Source organism: Ailuropoda melanoleuca, chromosome 8, assembly GCF_002007445.2.
Source record: "Ailuropoda melanoleuca isolate Jingjing chromosome 8, ASM200744v2, whole genome shotgun sequence".
NCBI classification, from domain to species: Eukaryota; Metazoa; Chordata; class Mammalia; order Carnivora; family Ursidae; genus Ailuropoda; species Ailuropoda melanoleuca.
In genome coordinates, this window is record NC_048225.1 from 37,181,792 (window position 1) to 37,203,849 (window position 22,058).

General features: G+C 38.6%; 1 protein-coding gene across 1 annotated transcript in view; it reads right to left on the reverse strand.

Annotated features, from left to right (window-relative positions):
- DEUP1 (deuterosome assembly protein 1) overlaps positions 1-22,058 on the reverse strand; it is an 83,510-nt gene that overhangs the window by 16,937 nt on the left and 44,515 nt on the right. Inside the window, exons 6-10 of the mRNA XM_034667588.1 lie at positions 18,503-18,616; positions 16,267-16,512; positions 8,492-8,637; positions 5,263-5,368; positions 377-574 (exon numbers count right to left, since the gene is read on the reverse strand). Coding sequence (XP_034523479.1) covers positions 377-574; positions 5,263-5,368; positions 8,492-8,637; positions 16,267-16,512; positions 18,503-18,616 — 810 coding nt within the window. The remainder of the gene's footprint in view (positions 1-376; positions 575-5,262; positions 5,369-8,491; positions 8,638-16,266; positions 16,513-18,502; positions 18,617-22,058) is intronic.

The following is a 22,058-nucleotide window of genomic DNA, read 5'->3' on the forward strand; positions in this document are numbered from 1 at the left end:
TTTCCACAAAAAGCTGGAAGAGAAGCTTTTTCTTTTTTAAGGACAAAAATATTAGTGGAACTACAGGAACCAAATTCAGGAAGAAATCTTTGACTAGAACCTTCTGTGCGAGGTGATCAAAATATGGGTCACAAGAAAACGTGAGGATGAGATTCAATGCAATTATCTTGTGACGTCACTTTTGCCCTGGTTCTCTCTTGATGACACTTTGCATTATTTTGCAAAGGTTTTACGTGGGTCCACCAAGCACTTCTGTGATGCTGGTCTCAGACACGACACCGAGAAATGCAGGGCTTTGGTGGTCACTGAGGAAAACCACGGTCTGCGCTGGGTGAGACAGTGATCAGCACAGGGGCTGTCCTGCCCACTTACGTACCTGTTGTTTTGCTAACATTTTTTCTTTTATTTCTAACTCCATTTTTAACTGTCTTTCCAGAAGGGCAGCTTTCTTCATGATAGTTGCTATAGTGATCTCCTTCTGATGAAGCTCGTCTGTTAGGTCAGAGATTTCGTTCCTCATTCTTTCCTGCTCAGAGCCATGGTACTCTTCCTCCTGATAGAGTTGGCTTCTTATCTGCAGCAGAGACATTTGGGCAAATATTAACAAATCTTTTTATTTATCAAGCAGCTTAAAGCTTTTGTTAGCCGTGTTCCGTCTTCCCGTCCTATCTTAAACCTTTGGCAGGTTTAAAGTGGAGGCCCCGCTTTACCCTCCTTTTCCCATTGATGCGGAATTAAAAACAGATACTTACAATAAATGACTCATTTACCTTTCCCCTTTCCAATTCAAAATCCCATTTCTCACTTCTATTTTCTGCTGTATGCAAACCGTCACTAACTACAGATGCTGCTTTGACAGGAGGGTGAAGAAGATATCAAGCACTTACCTCCCAGCATAACTGAGATATACTTAGTATACAAACACTGCACGTAATTATCATATGCAATTTGGTGAGTTTGGACATACACTCTTGTTACTATCATCACAATCAATATAATAATCATACCCATTACCTCCAAAAGTTTCCTTATGTTCTTTTTTTGCTTTAAANTACACTCTTGTTACTATCATCACAATCAATATAATAATCATACCCATTACCTCCAAAAGTTTCCTTATGTTCCTTTTTTGCTTTAAAGTGTGTGTGTGTGTGTGTGGTAAGAACACTTAACATGGGATCTACCCTCTTAAAATTTTAAGTGCATAATTCCTCACTGTCAACTATAAACACTGTTCTAGAACTTAACTTTATACCCATCAACCGACTACTGCAGAATGTGTGGCAGAAGAGCCTTGGACCCACTACCCAGAGGCAGAAGGACCAAGCATGTTTTTAGGGAGAAAATATTGGCCTAGAAAGGTTAAGTGACTTGCTCATGGTCATAAAGATGTTAACTGGCAAACCTGGGACTAGAACCTAGGACTCTTAGCTTTAAATTTAGTGCCTTTTTGACTAAATTGTGTGTACTGTTTGTGACTAAACACCATGTTTTTCAGAATCACGTTATAATGAATTTCAAACTTAATGTGTCTATGAAAATGCATCACCTCCTCCCTTAAGCCTGTGGGGTCTCTTGTTCTTAACCATAGTTGGGTAGGCCTTCCCCGTCAGCAATCTCTGGATCACCTTGGGCTCCTCCCCAACCTTCTACCAAATGCTCGGGCAGCAAATTCTGTCCCTTGTACTTCAACTGCTCCTAAATCCCTCCTCTGCTCTCCATTTCTACTACTACTGTCTTGGTCCAGCCTCTTACCACCTTTCTAGAAATCATTCACTGTCTCTAATTCTTGAGATTTGGAGATAAAGTACATAGTCACCAATTTCAAGAAAATCATAGTCCATTGGAGGAAACAAAAATCAGCAGTCACAACACAGAGGAGCAATCCACGTCAGTGGTATGTGGTGGAGGGGTGCTTAATCCAGCCTGGGGATGTCGGGATGGGCTTCCCAGAAGAGGGGACATCAGAAAAATACTGAAGGACGAACGGAAGCCAGATGGAAGGCAGGGTGAGAAGGGCTCCGGCCAAAGAGGGCAGGGAAGCCTTGGGGGTGAGAGAACGCATGCCTAGTGAAGCAAGGCGAGTCTGGGGTGGCCAGGACTCGGCTTGTTGTGAGAAATAAGGCTGGAGAGTTTAACAGAGCCCATCCACATATGAATTTCCCCAGGGCACTTACTTCTAAAATTGATTTTTTTTCATTTCATCTTTAAAGATTTCAAGATCTATCCGTAAAAGAATAAGGGCACTCTTTCTCTTTTTTAAACATAGCCAGAATACCAATATAATATCTTAAAAGTATTAACAGTTATCATCAAATATCCAGGAAGTATTCAAATTTAAAAATGTATTAGGACTGTAATGATTGTTTTTTGTTTATTTGAATTGTGATCTAAATATACGGACTGCTCCATATCTTTGTAAAGCCTCTCTTTGTGTGTGTGACTGTGTGTGTTTTAAGTAGTCTACACACAGCATCTCATTTAATCCCTGCAACAGTTCTATTTTACGGAATGAGACGTTAAGCACATAACTTTTCACAGTCACATTCCTGGTGACAGGCAGTCTGATTCCAAGACCTTACCCACCGTGCTATGTAACCCTAGAAGCAGAACCCTGGAAGGTGGGTCACACAGTGGAAAAAGCTAGCATGGGATGGCCTAACATGGAAAGGATGCACGTCCAGAAAGAAAACCTGATCTGTCCTCAGCTCTATACCACCAAGCCCTCATGTGATTCTATTCCTATTATTAACATTTTTAGAATTTCAGAGTTGGTGGGGCTCGTGGGTGGCTCAGTTACTTAAGTATCTGACTCTTGATTTTGGCTCAGGTCATGATCTCAGGGTTGTGAGATCGAGCCCTGTGTTGGGCTCTGCACTGGGTGTGAAGCCTGCTTGATTCTCTCTCCCTCTCCCCCTGTCTCTCCCTCTGCCCCTTAAAAAAAAAAAAAAGAATTTCAGAGTTGGACATGACCTTAGGAGTCTCATGGTCCAACCCTAACCCCATCATTGGACAGATGAGAGGGAAAAAAAAAGAAGCCTCCCAGGGAAGGGAATGGACTGGGCCTACGTTATCTAGCTCCTAAGAGCAAAAGAGGGGACAGGAGAGAGGAGTAAAAACACCCTTCCCCTGAGGACAGTGTTACACGTCTCCTTTCATCTCCACTCTTCTCTCGCCAATTGTTTTTTCTTTACAATACATTTGATGAAACAACGGGGCTCTTCGGTGGCTTATCCCGGTCTGGATTTTGCTGATTGCATCCCTGTTGTGTCTTTAACATGTTCTCTTAAAATGCAACTTTCAAAATGTAAAAAAAAAAAAAAAATGAATATACTATGATGAAAAAGGAGTAAACTGTTTCTATTATTTTCAGAGCATTTAGATATTAAAACATCATGCCCTACTGCAAAGCTTCCCCCTAAATGAGATTAATTTACCGAGCTCTAAATGACTTTCGGCTTTATTAAAAATGTCAATTTTGTCACGAAGTACATGACAAAAATAGTTCTACACTGAAAAAAGAGAAAGAAATAGAACACTTGCAAGATCCATAATGCATGGCTTTTGTTGCTTTTATTACAAGAGAATGAAAATGCTCTCCGCAAACACTTCCTGGGGGCTACCGCTATTTATACCCAATTCATTTGTTACCTTCTCTGCACAGCAGTGCATTATCCAGAGGTCTCCAAGAGCCTATGCAGAGAATTTGTGCCTAGTATTCTCTCCTTCCATACTGCAGCTGTGCAATGTCGGTAGATTCCTTATTTATTCAAAGTGTTACTGAGTCTATGAGGTTAAGGATGGTGTAACTATCTTTTAGGTGGCTTTAATCAACCTTTTTATCATAATGCCTTCACTGGGGATACCAGCAAAGAAGCAGTTTTTTAAACTTGTATGTTTAAATAGCAGTGAAATCAGTTTCATGGGATTATGCAAAAAATAAAAGGAAAATGATCATCAATCCATAACACCTTTTCTACACTGAATAGCTACCTGATAGTCAACTCTGTGGGAGGCGGATTTGTCTTTTGCATCATTCTGAGAGAAACAAGCAGAATAGCTGTAGTCCTACTAGATGCTCAACAAATGCATGTTGAATTTATACAAACGGTAACTGAAGTCATGAACCTATACAATTAGAGGAGACCTTAGCCCTGATAGTCATTCATTCCTCCTCCAAATACTTATTTTCACTTTTGTATGTCAGGCGCTGTGCTGGGACAGATGATGATTCGAAGTCATGCCCAGGTTACCCCTACTTTTAACAATTGTTTAGAGCACATAACATGGAATGTGTAGGTGTGGTCCTCAAGCCTAAAGACCAGAGATGTGGGTAGGAGCCATGACAAGCTCATGGAAAGGAAGCCCCGACTGGATTCTGTTAGAGGGAGAAGAGAATACACTTTTTGTAGAGAGCTGAGAACCACAAGGTCTTCGAGGACGGTGCCCAGGCCTTATTCGTCCCGGCATCCCTAGCTCCTGGCAGATTGCTTGGCATGGGTTAGGTGCTCAGTGACAAAAGGGGGGTGTAACCGTAACAATAGCAGCCTTCCCTCACTGGGCATGTCCTCTGAGCTAGGCAGGCCCTGTTCTAAGCACTTTACATGCAATTTTAAAGTGGATTTTAACTTAAGGGAAGAGTATGGACTCTGGACTCAGACTGCCTGGATCTGAATCTGACCCTTACGGCCTGGCAGCTGTGTACTATTGGGGGAACCTACCTAACTTCTCTGTGCTTCAGTGTTCTCAAATATAAAAAAAAGAGCATATTAGTACCTACCATATAAAGTGGCTGGGAGGAATCAATGAGCTGAGATTTGTTAGGCCCTCAGAGCCCCTCCTGGCCCACAGGGAGTGCTCTCTAGGTAGCAGGGTTATTAGTATCCCCTTTAAGCCCCATCACAGTTGTATGACGCAGGGGCCAAGGATCCCATCCCCATCCTAGAAATGAGAAGCCTGAACAACGTGCACAGGTAGCTTCCCTGGGCTTAGGTACCTACCAGACGGTTGGAGGCCTGAGTCTGCTCGCTATAAGCTACCACGTCACGGAGCCACGGTCTCCCCATGGCACAATGAGGACCTTGGGTTTGTGTTTTTTATAGCATCATGCAGAAGAATGTCGGAATGAGCAGCCTGCTAGGTTATTATCTTAGGGGAAAATAGAGAAGGAATAAGAAGGGAATGAGAAGGAAGGATTTTCCCCCCTTTGTGTTCAGAGACTTCAGATCTGCCTGGAAGAATGAAGCCCATTCTTTTCCATACCTTGTTCAATTCTTTTTCATGATTTGGTTGATCTAGGGTCACTGAAAACGGCTCTTTCCTTTTCCTTTCTGGTTCTTTAGTAGAAGGTGAATAAGGTGACTCAAGTCTACAAATTAAATAATGTGAATAAAAATTAAACTTCACTTGGTAAACTGCCAGGATTATGTTGTTAATTTAGACTATTGTAGGCTGCAGAGATAGATTATTAGTTTACTGGAAAAATTTCTAGCTCCAGATTGCAAATTCTAATACATTCAGATCCCATAAGTACTTACATATTTAACTGAGTGCAAATGGTTTGAGTGAAAAAAAGAAAAGGTAGCAATTAATATGGAATTTCAATTATACCTTGAAAATTGGCAGAATACTGGGTTTGCATACGTAGATAAGATTTTTATATAAGAAGACTGTTTCCTATAATAAAATAGCTTGGGAACCCCTTAAAAAAAGGAAACACATCTAACTTGCTTGTACACCGTGGAAAGGAACTATGTTAGGAGAAGTCTGAGGGGAGCAACGACCCCATAAAAGGGACCCAAAATGACTAAACCCGACAGTCTACCCAGAGAAAGCTCAAATACATCTGTCCTTTGGCTGCTTAATTTATAAAACGGAGCACATGTGGATACCAGAGGGGAAAAGCAGAAACTAATATAAAAAGTACAATTTCTCCAGGAAGTTTGGAGGAGTACCACCAGCAGATTCACTTCCAGATCAGCGAAGTTGGTAAATGAAACATCATTAACACAGAAAATTAAGATCGCCAGGCACAGACTGACTTCTACTGCTTGACTAATTTGGTCAAGTCTGGTGTTTTGAGGAATGTGCCCACCTGCAAATGAGTACAAGTTCAGATTTCCAAAGAACTTTTGAAAAGGTTCCATAAATCACAAACTTAAACCACACAAAACAAAATCTGAGCAATGTTAGAGAAATAACTGATGTAAATATCAAAAATAAAGGGATCTTGTAAAAGGTATAATTGATATCCCTGAGGTACTTGTATCTAGACTGGATTGTCTTTCTTCTGATTATCAAGTATATGTGTTAACTGTAGGAAAGAGAGTATATCAGTGTACATACTGCTATGATGTTATCATCTGGTGAAAAGCATTATTGGCATTTTTGTGTATATTATTCATCTTTTTTTTCTATGTACGTGTGTATAAATATATATGTATGTCCCATACAATTAGAATGTACCACACACATTATTTTTCAGTCCCCTTTTGTTTCCTACTCAGTAATATATTGTGAGCATTTTATCCAATATTCTCCTCCAACATTATTTCAGAATCAGTCTTAAATCTTTCTTATTTGCTATTATTTGGAAGGGGTGAGAAATGACATTTCCTATTTTTTAATTCTTCCTAAGCAATTTCAGGGAGTGGAATGCTGAACCGACTGGGGGGAAAAAAACCAACCTCACGATGGTCTTATAAATTTCACTGAGTGACGACTGGAACAAATGTCAAACGTCAATGTGGACAAGTGCCAAGAAGAAAACAATAATCATGCTAATATAACATGCTAATAATAATCTATAAAGGAATTATCATTTGTCATGTAGGAAAAGTGTTGGAATTATTTTTAAAAACTCTCAGAACATATCAGCCCAAGGTGCTTCTGTAGCTAAAGAAAAAGGAAAAGCAAACAAAATCTCAGCATTATTGAGAAAGGTTCTGAAAATGAATAAAAACATTACTATGCTACTTGTATAAAACTACTGTGCGTCTGTACCTAGAAGCCTGGTTTGCTTCACCTTAATACAACTATAAAGAAGAAACAGAGTCCAGAGGAAAGAAACCAAAGCAATAAAGAGGCTAGAATCACCTTCATATGAGAACAAACCAAAAGGATGAGAAACTTTCAACGGGAGAGATGAAGGCTAAGAAGACTAGGCCCAAAGTTTGAAATACAATGGAAGCTGTGAAAAGATAAATATCTATCTTGCCATCAGACCTCAGAACACTAGAACCCGATAAAAAAGCTGCAGTTTGGAGACCAAAATAAACACCAACTTAAATGGAGAATGGCATTAGGCATAACGAAAGAATTGTGTTGGCCAAACGTGTGAATAACTGCGAGATTTTAGGTGAAGTCGTCCCGAAGGAAAGTCGGCAAGGTCTGGAATTCAGCACTGGCCTTGGGAGACAGCTCCACAGGGAGTACCTATGGTGCTCGTCCACAAAACCGCAGCTACACAAGGGGTGAAAGGTTTGTGCATCTAGGAAATCTCTGATGTTTTTTGGCATATACATTCTTTGTACAAGGACATTTCTCACCAACTCCCCACACTGGAACAGTGCCCTGCGCATGTTATTTTCCCGACAGATTTATTAATGATCAGTGACGATGAACTATAGCTTGCATATGGAGCACTCTATAATGCTGACTGGCTAATAGGCACTCTACCGTCCTTGGTGAGACATACAATAGGTCATTTTTAGGAAGCTTAATTTGCCATTTGTTGTAAGTGTAGAGCTCAAAAAATTTCGAGCAGGTCCCGCAACTTTAAAGAAATAATCATTGCCTTTAAAACCAGGTAATGGTCTTTTCAACAAAACATCCCTTACTATTTGGTTAGTCAGTTTTTAAAATCCTGTCACTGGCCTTCAGATTTGAGAAGGATTCAAGTTCCAGTGAGAATTAGAACACCAGTGAATGGTTCGAACAGTCAGACTTTCTACTCACAAGTATAAATATTTCATAATCCTTAGCAGTCCCATTTCCTTTGTGGTTCTGGAATACATAATATCTGTCTGATTTTACAAGAGGAAAAAAATCTGTTCTAACAAAACCCTTAATGGAACTGACAAGGCAGTGAGTGTGGAGACCAAGAGAAATACAATATTTACAAGTGAAAAAGTTAATAATAGGTTTACAGGCGATCAAAATAAAAGCATTTGAAAGTATGGAATAAGTCTTATTTGTCAATATATACAACTAAATATCAGCTCTATACTACTGTTTTTACAATATCCTAAAAAAAAGTTCTAAGAAAATATCTGACTCACTGCGATACATGTGTCCGTAAATCAGAATATGATACAATTTTCTAGGTAAGTAAACACATTCATTTTGAGGATGAAATAATCACGGATTTTATTTTTAATACCAAATACTATCCAATAATTAACAGCATGTTAATACAAAACAAATAGACTTTAAATTCTAGTTTTAAATATAAAACTCTTAAGATATTCACTCCTGAATGTAAAGAATATACCTTTTCTTACTTTCTTGAGTATTTTGGCACTCTCCTATTTTTAATAATTCTCTGTGCAGCTGCAATCGTTCCATTTCTATAATTCTCAAGAGATCATCACGTGATTGTAACTCACTTTTCACCTCTGAGAGTCCTGCTTCCATGGCCTACATAAAAACATCAAACAGGTTCAATGCTCACATTTGGATATCACGCTTATAGTATATTTAAAAATATTTAACATCTGTGAACCAGCCTAATTCCAAATGAACTGGTGTCGAGCCTTTGGTTGGCTCTGTCTTACAGGATTTCATTCCTTCATTCATTTACTCAACAAATATTTGCTGAGTCCTTATTATGTGCTCAACCCTGAAGATACAGACACAGACTCTGTTCTCAGTGTGCTTACAGTCTAGTGATAAGGAGTAATCATTAATCACACAGATCCGGTCCCACTGTATATGAATTTGAGAGAATCATAAAAGTATGAATGAAATATTAATGTGTAAAAGTTGGATTAAGTCCAATAATTCCCAATTTAAAGACAATACCCAAGAAGAATCTAATTTCAGAGCTGGCCAGCACAGTGAGTTGCAAACCATGGTCTATGGCTCCATGACTGCCCAGTAATAGCCCTACTTTATCTGGAACTAGAAACACCAGCAATCCTGTGAATCCAGTCTTTTATTTTGTTCATAAGAGGCTTGAGCAAGTTTAAAAGCTGTTGGGAAGGGTAATGGTTGATTCCTGGGAAGGTGGGTGGAGTGGATCCCAAAGCCCAAATGGAAGAACTGCCTAAAGCAAAAGGAAAGAAGGAAGGAAGATGGAATGTAGACAAGTAAATGCATCTGGATATGGAGACATAAGACAGTGGCTCTCTGTTGGCTTCTATTTTCCATGTGAAGTAAAAAGATATCACTAGAAGGAGAAGGGGAAGTGTGGGCATGGGAGTGATTTTTTTTTTAAGATTTTAGTTATTTATTTGAGAGAGAGAGAGAGAGCATGAGCACGATGGGGGGGGGGGCGGAGGGAGAAGCAGGCTCCCCACTGAGCGGAAGCCTAATGCGGGCAGGACCCTGGGATCATAACCTGAGCTGAAGGCAGACACCTAATTGACTGAGTCACCCAGTNCCAGGTGTGCCCAAGGGAGTGATTTTTAAGAGTGGAGAAGGTTTGAAATGGGAATGGGAGAATTAGCTGATCGGAGCAACAGAAGACGATTCCTGGCAGTGTTGAGTGCTCATTTGAGATTTGTGACCATGACCTGTTGAGTGATTTTCTCCAGCAGCACTTGGCTGTTCTCTGGGAGACAGGTTATGACAGAGTCCTTTCAAATCATCAGGTTTCTTCTACTCACTTATACAGAGAAACTAATATTTATTAAGTGTACCTGACCCAGGTCATCAAATCCATTGTCACTTTAAGTAGATGAGGAAACTGAGGGCCAGACTTGGTCCAAAGTCACAGAGCTTACAAGCGGCAGATTTTAGAAAAGAAAAATCCAGGTCTTTTGTCTACTAGTCCAGTTGGAACACTCAAAATGCAAAAATAATTTGTTTTACGCAAAAATAGTGAAACAGACCTGTAGCTTGTTGGTAAAGACAGGGTGGGGTGTTATGAGGGCAGGGGCCTCCTGTGCTAATAAGGGCTGTAGAAAACACTGCAGACATCTTTAAAAATAATTTGTTCAATAACTCCTTGTATATATCAATAACAGATTCATTCACATATAATCCACATACCATAAAATTTGCCCATTTAAAGTATATAATTCAGCAGATTTTAGTATGTTCATGAAGTTCTGCAGGCATCACCACTAGTTCCAGAACATTTTCAACCAAAATAAACCCAATGCCCGCTAGTAGTCGCTTCCCATTTTCCCTCCCCCTAGTCCCTGGCAACCACAAACGTATGTTCTATTTCTGTGGAACTGTCTATTCCGGACATTTCATACTAAGGGAGTCATACGATATGTGGCCTTTGCAACTGGCTTCTTTCACTCAGCATAATGCTTCCAAGGCTCATCCGTGCTACAGCATGTATCAATATTGTATTCCTTTTTGGTGATGGATAATATTTAATCATATGAATATACCACATTTTTGTTTATTAGTTCATCAATTGATGGACATTTGATATTTCTTCTTTTTGGCCGTTATGAGTAACACTGCTATAGAATTTCATGTACAAACTTTGGGCGATGTTTTCTTTTTCATTAATTCTTACCCCCGAATCCACAGAGTCTAGAAATATAATCATGAAGACAGTACAGGCCATACAAGTTCCCAGAGAAACTTTTTTTTTCTTTTTTTCCCCCAAAGCTTTAAATTTATATTATTTTCTGGGAGACCTAGAGACCTGGGTTTGGGGAAGGACCTCGTTGCCCCAAAAGCTCCTGACTGACTTGGAAATATAGAGGTAAAAATATATTTCAATAGATGATTTAATAAACTTGTTTGGGGAAAGATGTTTGGATAAAGTTCCTGTTTCAAACGTGGGGATTTTTCAGATGAGGCTAAACTTTCAAAATAAACAAAAGAAATGTGAAACAATAGATTAGCAAGTAGAAAAACAAATTAACTTCGTGTCAATGTCATCCATTATTTTGGCCAAATGAAGAAGGCACCATCTGGGCTCCCCGCCTTGCAAATTTGCCACCACTTGAAGCTGCATGTGGGCAACCAGGTCTTCCTTCACTTGGGGAGGGGAGTATAAAAAGGCTCTAGCTCCAGGCCAATGAAATGCAGAGTCACCATGGGCTAGAGTTAGTTAAAATTCTGTCACATGTGATCATCATGAAAGAATACCTATAAGACTGATACTTGGAGATACCATGTCACTAAGGGAAAAAAGAAACTTATTTGTGATCTAGCTGCACAGGTATGAGAATTTATGTCAAAATTGACACTTTCCATGATACAAATAAAAAATAATGATTTGACACGTTTTTCTAACATGAATGAATATGCAAAAGATTTTAATGATAATTGACAGGATTATGTAAATTGACTATAAATGTACGAGAAAAGAAACTTTGCTGATACAGGTAAATTGAGAGTTGTTTTTGACTTCTGCAATATCCTTTTGAATTCAATGTTAATAATACTGAGTTGACACAGAATTAGTGAACTTATTTAACTTAGACATAGTTTGAAAATTGGCATTCTTTTGCATAAAAGTCAAATTAATTATTTGTCACTGTGGATGCAAATATTTAGGAAAATGACTCTTTGGTACTTGATTCAGTGACTAGAACACCCTCATGTTCGTTTGGAACAACATAGGTATGCAAATCCACTTTTTTTTTTTTAAGTAAACTCGACCCCAACGTGCGGCATGAACTCACAGCTATGAACATTGGGGTGCATATGGCCCTTCTCTTTACTACGTCTGTATCTTTGGGGCACAGCCCGAAGATGAAGAGTTGCATCTCCACCGACTGAGCCAACCAGGAGCCCCTGTAAATCTACTTGTTTTAACTGTAAATTTTACGACATCTAAACACAAGTTTAGATCAAGTATTTCCAGTGACTTCCAAACTGAGATATGTTTTAAGCGTAAATACACACCAGATTTTGAAGACTTAGTGTGAAAAGAAATGGAAAATACCTTGTTAATAACTTTTTACATTGATTATACGTCAAAATGATAACACTTTAGATATATGTTGGGTTGAATAAAATATATTACTATTATGTATTAATTGCACTCTTGTCTATGACTTCTGTGAATGTGGTTACTAGAAAAATTTAAATTATATTTGTGGCTTGGATTATATTTCTACTGCACAGCGTGGCTCCAATACCTTAATGACACATTAACAAGCAAACAAAAAGGTCCGTTTTGGGGGGCACAGATATTAGAAAAATGCAGAACAATTTCTTTCTGTCACCAATCTCCAGTGGGAAATGCTGCACACTTTTAAAACGTGAGTGTAGTACAACATAGTAAATAAATATATGCAATGGAATTAATATGTATACTGACACATTTCAAAGTTGTGGAAAGACAAGTGAGAAGATGTGATTCATGTGAAAATTCAGATACATCTGGCATTAAAGTGTGTTGTAAACTAAAGAGAATTTTATATACAGTAAGTGACGGCAATTCAAATTGAAATGGTTGCCTTCTTAAATTCATGTGCAAGATGTGGAACACTGTCACATGACAGGTTTGCAAAGAGAAAAGCAACTTCTTTCTAAATATATGCACTGGTTAAGTGATTATTTACCTCTAATTATTCCCATTTGGTAAAATATAAATCTTGTAAAACAAGTTTAAGACCCATCTGTTTAGTTTGAAATTTGCCTAATGGTTTGAGAGCACTGATTTTTAAACCTTGAAATCAGCTACCAAATAGTAAATAATTGATATCTTCTTATTTTGTATTTGCTTTAAAGCAAGAGAATGAAACATAGGTCAAATTTGGAAATAAAACAGGGAAAAGGCCAAATAAAAGCATTATTTTCAGCATTTGTCTTCTAAATGCATCAAAAACAAGTAGTGTTTTCTGGGGCATAGAAATCTGATCTGTTAGTTACCTTGAAGTTTTTGAACCAAATGACTTCTCAAAGATCTTTTCATTAAAGCTTTAACATATTTTTATGGGTTAAGCATACTCCAGAATAATTTGGTTTGTTTTAATACATGTGATTCTTTTGTAAAATATAAAATGGAGATTCTTAGTTTAAACTTAATAATGTTCCTAGATCCAAGGATATTTAAATTTTTTTAAGTGAGCAAAAATCTATAAAAATAACTTTGGCAAATTTTCTCATAGAAATTGGTATATAAATAAAAATAAATAAATAAATAATGGTTGTATTAAAGTGTATCATTAACTATGGAAAATATCGTAAAATAAGAGTAAAGAATGGTGAAGAATATGAGAAAAATCATATTTCAAAATTTAAAGCAAGGCTTTGCAACCTCAGCACTATTTAGACTTTGGTCCGGATAATTCTTCATTGCGGGGTTTGTCTTGTGCGTTATAGGATGTGTAATAGAATATCTGGCCTCTATGCACTAGATGCCAGTAGCATCCCTCTCCCCTGCTGTGACAACCACATACGTATTCAAGCATCACGAGGTGTCACTTAGGGAGCAAAATCACTCCACTACAGAATCACCGATTTAAAGGAGTATTGTAAAATTAGGGGCAACTAATACTGTTATTTTATAACCTTTGGTATAAATATTANTGTTATTTTATAACCTTCGGTATAAATATTAATAAGAATATTTCACAATTGACTTCTATGAGTAGCTGGGTTTTTATTTTGTTAGTATATACTCAGGAACATTAGTAAATTATTATTTAAGTTAATATACATATATATCAGGAAAAGTCAAAGTGGATAACAGAGACTTTCCTTAGCCCAGACGAGCTATGGAAACTTCTCAGGAGTGCATGCATGTAAGCCCTTAGAAGTTTGTAGAGATCTTGGGTGGGAGGATGAGTCATATCCTGTTGAACTTGGGTCAAGAGGTAAATCAATTAAATGATATTGCTAAAGGACAGGGAGGCCTTGGCCATCAGGTGGTCCGAGGCCTCTAACTTCCGGCTACACGTTCAGACTCTCTGGTTGCACTTTCTCTCTTCTTGTCAATAGGAATGTCAGTGTGAGAAGTATTCGTTTACGGCATTCACTTGGAGAGAGGGAAGAGATTATAATCTGAACTGGGAATGTTAATGTATTAATGTTTCTCAGTGTACACTCTTCCTCTATTTGCAACAATCTTTTAACCAGATTCTCCAACTTCCTTCCTGGAAAAACATAAAAGATAAAGTTCTGAGAATGAGAAAGGTGGAGTTGTTCAAGGAAAGCATTAGAGAGAGTTAGTCATGCTGCCAAGATAGGGGAACAGAGGCTTTTTCTAGAATACAGGGAAGAGCATAGCCATTTCTATCTTACAAGTGAGCCGAAGAACCAAAAGCTGAACCTCAGCCCATGAAAGAGGATGTTCTTGGATGCCGTAATAGGTCCAAACAAAATTCTCTCAGGGAGAGTAAGAGGAACTGGCGTGGGTGACGCAGCAGAACCCGGTGAAGCATGCAAGCCGACTTCATGACTGGGCTCACTCATGAAATAGGTTTAGGGCAAACGAAAGAGAACAGAACAGAAAGTAGATTTCTGGGGACCAGACACAAAAAGACCTCAAAAAGGGACAAAGAGGACTGACTCCTCAGTTTGTGCTGGATGACCTAAAGCCCAGCAAAGAATATTCAGGAACGGCCCACAAATATACTGTCCTTACTTACTGGTTGTGATCCTGGTGCAGACTCCAGCAGTACAAAGACAGCTGCAGAATGTCTTGAAATAAAAGCCAGAGGCATGACCAGTTGTCCCAGGCCCAGGGAGTTGGAGAAGGAAGCCCCTGAGAGAAAACACCCTCCGAAGCAGAGGTCCTGCAGACCCAGCTCAGACGGCACCGGGTGAGCTGACAGGCACACTGAACACGGGAGGCCACCCGGACAACCTCCCGAGTAGAAGAATAAGGGCTAGTCTTATTTATATTCTAGCAAAGCTGGAGAAAATACTATCAGTACCTTCCCTGCTTCTAGACAATTTGTGGCTTGTTCAGTGTTTAGGATTTGTGGTTTAGCTTGCTTTATTTACATCTATATTCCGATTTGCATTAGAATAACACTCCCCTCCCCACACAAAGCTGGACTGGGGGATGGAGGAGCTGTCCTTCTCTTAGAAATGCCATGGAACGGGAGAAGATGGGAGCCTTGTGTTCAGTCCCTCTACAGACACGGAGAAAGAGGAACATGGAGGCGTTGATGCTGGCAGAGAAAGAAATAAAAGAACTAATCCCACTTATAATGTGGCAGATGGGGGAATGAGGAGTTGGCCCAAGACTAAAAAATGACCCTGGGAGTTTAAGTGGAGAAATATCTTAGAGAAGTGGCAGTCTGCTCAACAGTGACCTCCAAAGTATATCTTAGCATGAGGACGGAATAGAGTGGGACTAAGAATGGGCCAGCTGACATGTTCGAGTTGGTGGAAAAAGGCTGAATGCTTGTAAGGTGGGAGATAAGACCAAAATGGGGGATAAAACTATAGAATGTGTCAAGTAACTGGAATATTCATGAATAAGAAATATGTATTTAGTAAAGAAATTGGTAATGACCAATTGTGATGATGCTGTATTACCTTCTCAGGGATGCAAAAGTAGACAAGGAAAGGAAGGGAGGGAGGGAGAAAAGGAAAAGAGAGGGAGAGAGGGAGCGAGGAAGGGACAGACAAGACTGTTGGGTTAAAAAGAAAATTAATGCTTAGAAAAACCAACAATCGCATCTGCCTACGTAGAGATTACCTAAAAACAAACAAACAAAAAACCTCCAAACTCAGGCTACTTGGTAAAAGATTATGGTAAAGTGAACAGTGATAAATCCCAGGGAGTGACCTCCACGCCTCTCATTGAGGTAATTAGATTGTCTCCAACCCAGGATTCCTGCAAGTCAAGGAGGCACAGGGTCAGAGAGAATCGTGGGGACACAGGGCGGCCTGTGGCCAGAGGGCCACGGGTGTTAGGCACAGGGGTGCGTAAGTGAGCGCTGTTCTGTGCCGTAACGCATCACTCTCCACTGCTGCAGAACGCACATCCACGCTGCCGGGTGAAGCAGCTATGGGATTACCGAATTTACTCATCAAGTGAGAGTTACTTACTGGAGGAGACAGGGTCTGAATTTACACATGGAATAGAAAATTAGCCTTCTAATCCATATACCTGTTCAGCCACGATTTCTACAACTCATGGGCAGTGTCAGCTGTAACATAAATAATCACCTGGCACTGTCTTTGGTACATCTTCAGTTCTTGCAGGAGCTTCTGATTTTCATCCTGTAACTTATTCCTGCTTAACGCTATTTCACTCATAGCCGACTTCAGTTTTTCAATAATGAACTCATCTCTTTCACTGGTTTTGCAACTGTGATCCGGGTCACATGTCAACCGAGGAGGGTCTTCCGAGCTGCTGTCTTCTATGCACTGTTTTTTACCGCTGAGTTGAGTTTGGTAACTTTGTGCCTGTTTCTGAGAAAAATTAAGACTGTGTTGATGAAACAAAATATCGTATTTACGCTTCCATAAATAACATTCAAGAATGAGAGAAAAGACTTGGGAAAAACATCTTTCAATATGCTTATAATAGAGCTTCGCTCTTGGTAATTCAGTCTTGTGTTTTTTTTTTCTAAAACCTAAATTTCCGATGAGGTAAAGAGAAAATATATTTGTAGAACGTCCGAGCAAAGATGTAGAGTAGGGGAGGGGGCTTGGAGTGGGGAAGTCTTACTAAGCCAGAAAAAATGTTCAGAAGAGGAAAATTGTGGATACAATTACACAACAGTTGAAAAGGTCTACATGATGAAAACTAAACAAAATGAACAAAATGAAACAAAGACAGTTGGATTCTAGGAAAGAGTTGTCAACACATACAACGGGTTAATTATTCTTAATGTACAAAAACTCTACACATTCATAAGAAAAAGAGAAACAACACAAAAGAAAAAATGGCAAGATTTATAAACAGGCGATTCACAGAAAAGGAAATGGAAATGACTACGAAGGATACGAAGAGATGCTCAACCTTACAAGTAGTCAGAGGAACGCAAAACAAATCACGCCGTTCTGCTACCAGTCCAAGTTGGGAAAAATCAAGACTGATAACATTCCATGTTGGTGAAAGTACGAGTACCCCCACAGAATGTTCATGAATGGAAATTACTATAATCTTTTGGGAAGTAATATGCTAGTATTTATTTTAAAAATTTGAATAGACAATACCATTTGGCTCAAGAATTATTTGTGGGATTTTTAATCTAACAAAGAAAAAATACTAGCATTTAAAGATGTATGTACAAGGGCATTTATTACAGTATTATAATAGCAAAAAAACTAGACACAACCTGAAAGTTCATCGGTAAGGAAATGATCGGAAGAATTATGGTATAGCTACTATATACTATGATATATACGGTACTAGAAACCAAATTCTATGAAATATTATGTAGAACTAAGTAATGACTTGAAAGAGTATTCAGGAGGAAGGATAATTATTAAGTAGAGTAGCAAAATTTTAAAAAGGAAAAAATATATAACTTCCCCTAAATACATATTTTACATGTTTGTACAAACAAAAAAAATATGGAAAGAAAAACACCTATTATTAAAAGTGTTTGTATTAAATTGATAAGAATGGAGAAGATGAAGCTATTAATTTCACATTGGATTATTTTGTATTGTTAAATTCAGAGAACATATATAATTTATGTAATTCAAGTAACGTAAAGAATGAAAAAAAAGAAATAAAACCAAATAAAAACCATAGTTTCTCACTGGCTTTAAGAAAAATTCCAAATTCCTTGGTCAAGACTTTAAGGCTTATCATAATCTGTATTCAGTTCCCCAGGCTTACCATCTCCTACCCCTCCTCAGCTTCCACAAGGACTCGCCGCCAATTGGCCCCTTTTCTATACCCAGAATTTGCCTTTTGCTTTCTTGCTTCAGTGATTTTGCTCCTGTTACTTCCACCACCCAAAATAAATTCTCAAAATACATCCATTCTTCAAGGTCCAGCCCTAGGCCTACCCCCGCTGCAGGATATTTGCTCACTATCTCAGCCCCAAATTTTTCCCTTACTCCTCTGAGCATTAAAAGGATTTCCCATCCACTTGGCATTAATTATCTGTAAATATGTACATGTGTTATCTCTACCTCTAAGCTGTAAGGTTCTGGAGGTCAGGAACCAAGCAATCTCAGACTTTCTAAGCGACTTGCCCATAGGCATGCCAAAACATATGTTATTTAATGATATAATAACAATGATCACTTTTAAAAGTACCATCCTTTGAGACATGTAGACTAAACTGACCATTACAAATTTTCCTGGACTTGCGACTTTACCCAGTGTTAGATCTACTCTATTTTCCTTTGGTTGGCATTGCAATCTGTAATAAGATTGATTACAAAAATAGTAATAGTTAACCTGTATTTTTTCCTAAGTTAAAGGTATTAGGTAATGTACCTGAAATTGATTACACTTCTCAGATAATAATTTTTGTTGAGCATCTAAAGATACCAGGTGAGTCTGATACAGTATCTCTTGCTTGTCCCATTCTCTTGACTTCGCTCTAAATTCCTTTTAAAAAAGTGGGACAAACATAAATTGAAGAAAATTATTCACTTAAAAGCACAATGAATAAGGCTTCTTTCATTTGTACTTTTCATTCTAAACACCTACAGCCATTCCACAATGAATAAGGCTTCTTTCATTTGTACTTTTCAGTCTAAACACCTACAGCCATTCTTTCCCCATTTGGAAAACAAAATAAATATTAAATCACTCATCTTGGATTTATTACTAGATATTACTAGATACAGTTTCTGATTCTTGTCATCAAACCTGTATCCTTAGCTTTGTTTGTTTGTTTGTTTGTTTTCATGGGATGGGGCTTGGACTGATTTAGTGACTGTCCCCTTGTACCTTTCAGAGCTACCGTCCAAGGTAAAGCCAAAATCAACTCATTCTGGGGAACAGAACAACATCTCAGGCCTGATTTACTCAAACCACCAGAGCTACCCTGGGGAAGAAGTGATGGCATGAGCTTGATACAACATACTCAGTCCCACAAGTTTTTGTTCAAAGCAGTATATTTGTAGAACATGAATGTTCACAACTTAACACAAGGAAAGGATATGGCTTTGGGAATCAATCAGTCAAGGAAGGCTATAAATTAGGAGGCTCTTACAGTAATTAAAGATGACCTGAAATTGAGTGGTGGTCATAAGGTTGGAAAAATATGGATAGGCCCCTTTTAAATATATGATAGTACCTTATGATAAATAGACCATATTTATTAAGATAAGTGGAAACAGTTCATTTAAAGTTATTGACTTTGATTCTGACATTCAACAATTTAAAATTAGGTTCACAAAAACAAGGTCTTCAATAATAGTGATAAAATTTCAAAACTAGGCTCTTGTACAAAATTGCTTATATTTCAAATCAGTACAATGCCGGTTTTAAACATTCCTGTTTACTTTTAATTTTGGAGGGAGTCTTTGGAGTCAGAAGTCACAACATGGGCAAGGTTGAATTACACGGCTCATATCTTTCAGATAATACTAATATTTAGCAACACCCACCCAACATCTCAATCTTGAAAATAAATATTTCCCGACATGCTTTAAGAGGATGCAGGGGCATTAACCTCAATTCTTCACAAATTCTACAACAGGTAGAAATGAGGTCAAGCATGAGGCAAAGCAGGTTAGAAATATGGGTCACAGACATCAGCAGTCTTGGCTTTCTTGATCTTAGAGATGTATTGATTTCAAGACTGGTTTCAAACCAACACAGTATACCCAGTAGTTAGGGGACCATACAGAGACCTAGAGAGCTTTATGAGGGTTTTTGTAGAAACTGGAGGTGTCCCACCCCAGGTTCCACGGGGTCTGCACGCTTGTCTAAACTTCCAGAGTACGTTTTCTAGGGCTAGAAAAGCTTTTCTGGGTTTTCAAGGTTGAGAGTGGGTCAGGATCATTAAGACTGGAGTTTCTAGGTGAAGTCCATTATTATACATATGTTTTTTAACCCTTTTAAAGATATTAAATACTAAACTAACACTCCTTCAGTGATGGTTCTATGTCAGGGACTCTACAAACCTCCGCCTGTAAGACGACTTAACTTTTTAGTGTGAACATTTCACACTTACATAAAAGTAGAGACTTAAAACAACTCCCATGTACCCTTCACCCAGTTTGACCACCGCCAACCTAGCCATCTCTCTACTCCACCTCTCTGCCCTTCCTCTGTTGGACTAGTTTAAGGCAACTTCAGACCTCATTTATTCTCACCCCTAAATGCTTCAGTGTGCATCTAAATATATACTTATGTGTATTTTCTTCTCCCATAACCACAATGTCTCTGATAAGTTATTTGAATCCAATTTATTGGTGAAAAAATGAAATCTCTGTGAGGCTAACAACTTGCCTATAGGTCACAAGGCAAATAAATGAGTCAGTCAGGAAGTGTTTTAAATTATAAACTGTCACGTTCTTCCACACCAACNTCATTTATTCTCACCCCTAAATGCTTCAGTGTGCATCTAAATATATACTTATGTGTATTTTCTTCTCCCATAACCACAATGTCTCTGATAAGTTATTTGAATCCAATTTATTGGTGAAAAAATGAAATCTCTGTGAGGCTAACAACTTGCCTATAGGTCACAAGGCAAATAAATGAGTCAGTCAGGAAGTGTTTTAAATTATAAACTGTCATGTTCTTCCACACCAACATGCTATCTCCCATTTCTCTATTACTAGACCAGTGAATAAACATTTGTCCCGAAGGAAAAACATGCTTAGACACAGACTAAAAGCGGGACAGCCCATCTCTTACACATTAATTTTTCAGAGGGCTCTAAGTAAAATCAGGTACATGAAGTGTTTCCATAATTATACAGATTAAACTATCTATACAGTGTGCTTATGGATTTTTATGTAAGTACAAACCTATCAGGTTTTATATATATATATATATATACATTTTTTGGGGGGGGGGAGAGAAAGAGAGCATGAGCGGGGGAGGAAGGGGCAGGCAGAGAGAAGAGAGAGAGAATCTCAAGCAGCCTCCATCCCCAGCATGAAGCCTGACATGGGGTTCGATCTCAAGACCCTGACATCATGACCTGAGCAGAAATCAAGAGTCAGACGCTTAATCGACTGAACCACCCAGGTGCCCCAGATCATATTTTGCTACTAATTTCATCTATAAATTCATGAAAACTATTTTATATAAATATTTTGTTCCCTAAATGTAAAAGTGTTCACACAAAGTACTTAATATTAATTTCAGGACTTCTTCTTTTCTTGTCTGTACAATTTATATGACTGTGGTTGTCCCATAAAACCCCATAAGAAGTCAGTCAAAAGGCTAATCAGTGACTTGATTTCTGCATTTTCAGTGAAAGTATATGTGTTACAGTGCACATCTTTGGGCATCTTCTATGAGACCAGGATATTTCTGAAGCCGGTCTGCTCACACCACTATGAAAGCCAGGTGGTTACACGTGGGGCATTTTCCTGTAGACTCAATGTTACTTAGCAGTAGTCATTTTGTATCTTTTAAAAAACCATGTATTATTCAGTAGAATGTAAAATTTACAGGAATTCAAAAGCTAAAACCCAAGCCTTCCAGCAAAGTTCTTGCAACAGGCTGGCTTTAGGGCTGTGATCTTAGATTTTTCTTTCTTCTTTTAAAGATATTTTGGAAGGAAAGTTTGAGAACGACTATGAGTTGAAGAGTAAAATGATGAAAATCAAACAGGGCAACGACAATTAGATAGGAGCAAAGAGATAACAGGCAGACCAGGGAAAGGGGCAAAACTGGGCTGGAATATGGGGAGTAAGAGAAAGGAACAGCTCGAAGATTCTCAGCTATCTACCTGGGTGACTGGGAGAGGCCAACCATTATCTGTCAGCAAAGGAGAAGAAAGGGAAATCACAGGCTGGTGACGGTTGGGAGCATGCTGGGGTTTAGGGCTTGAGAATTAAGGAAGAAACTGGAGCGGGCTAAC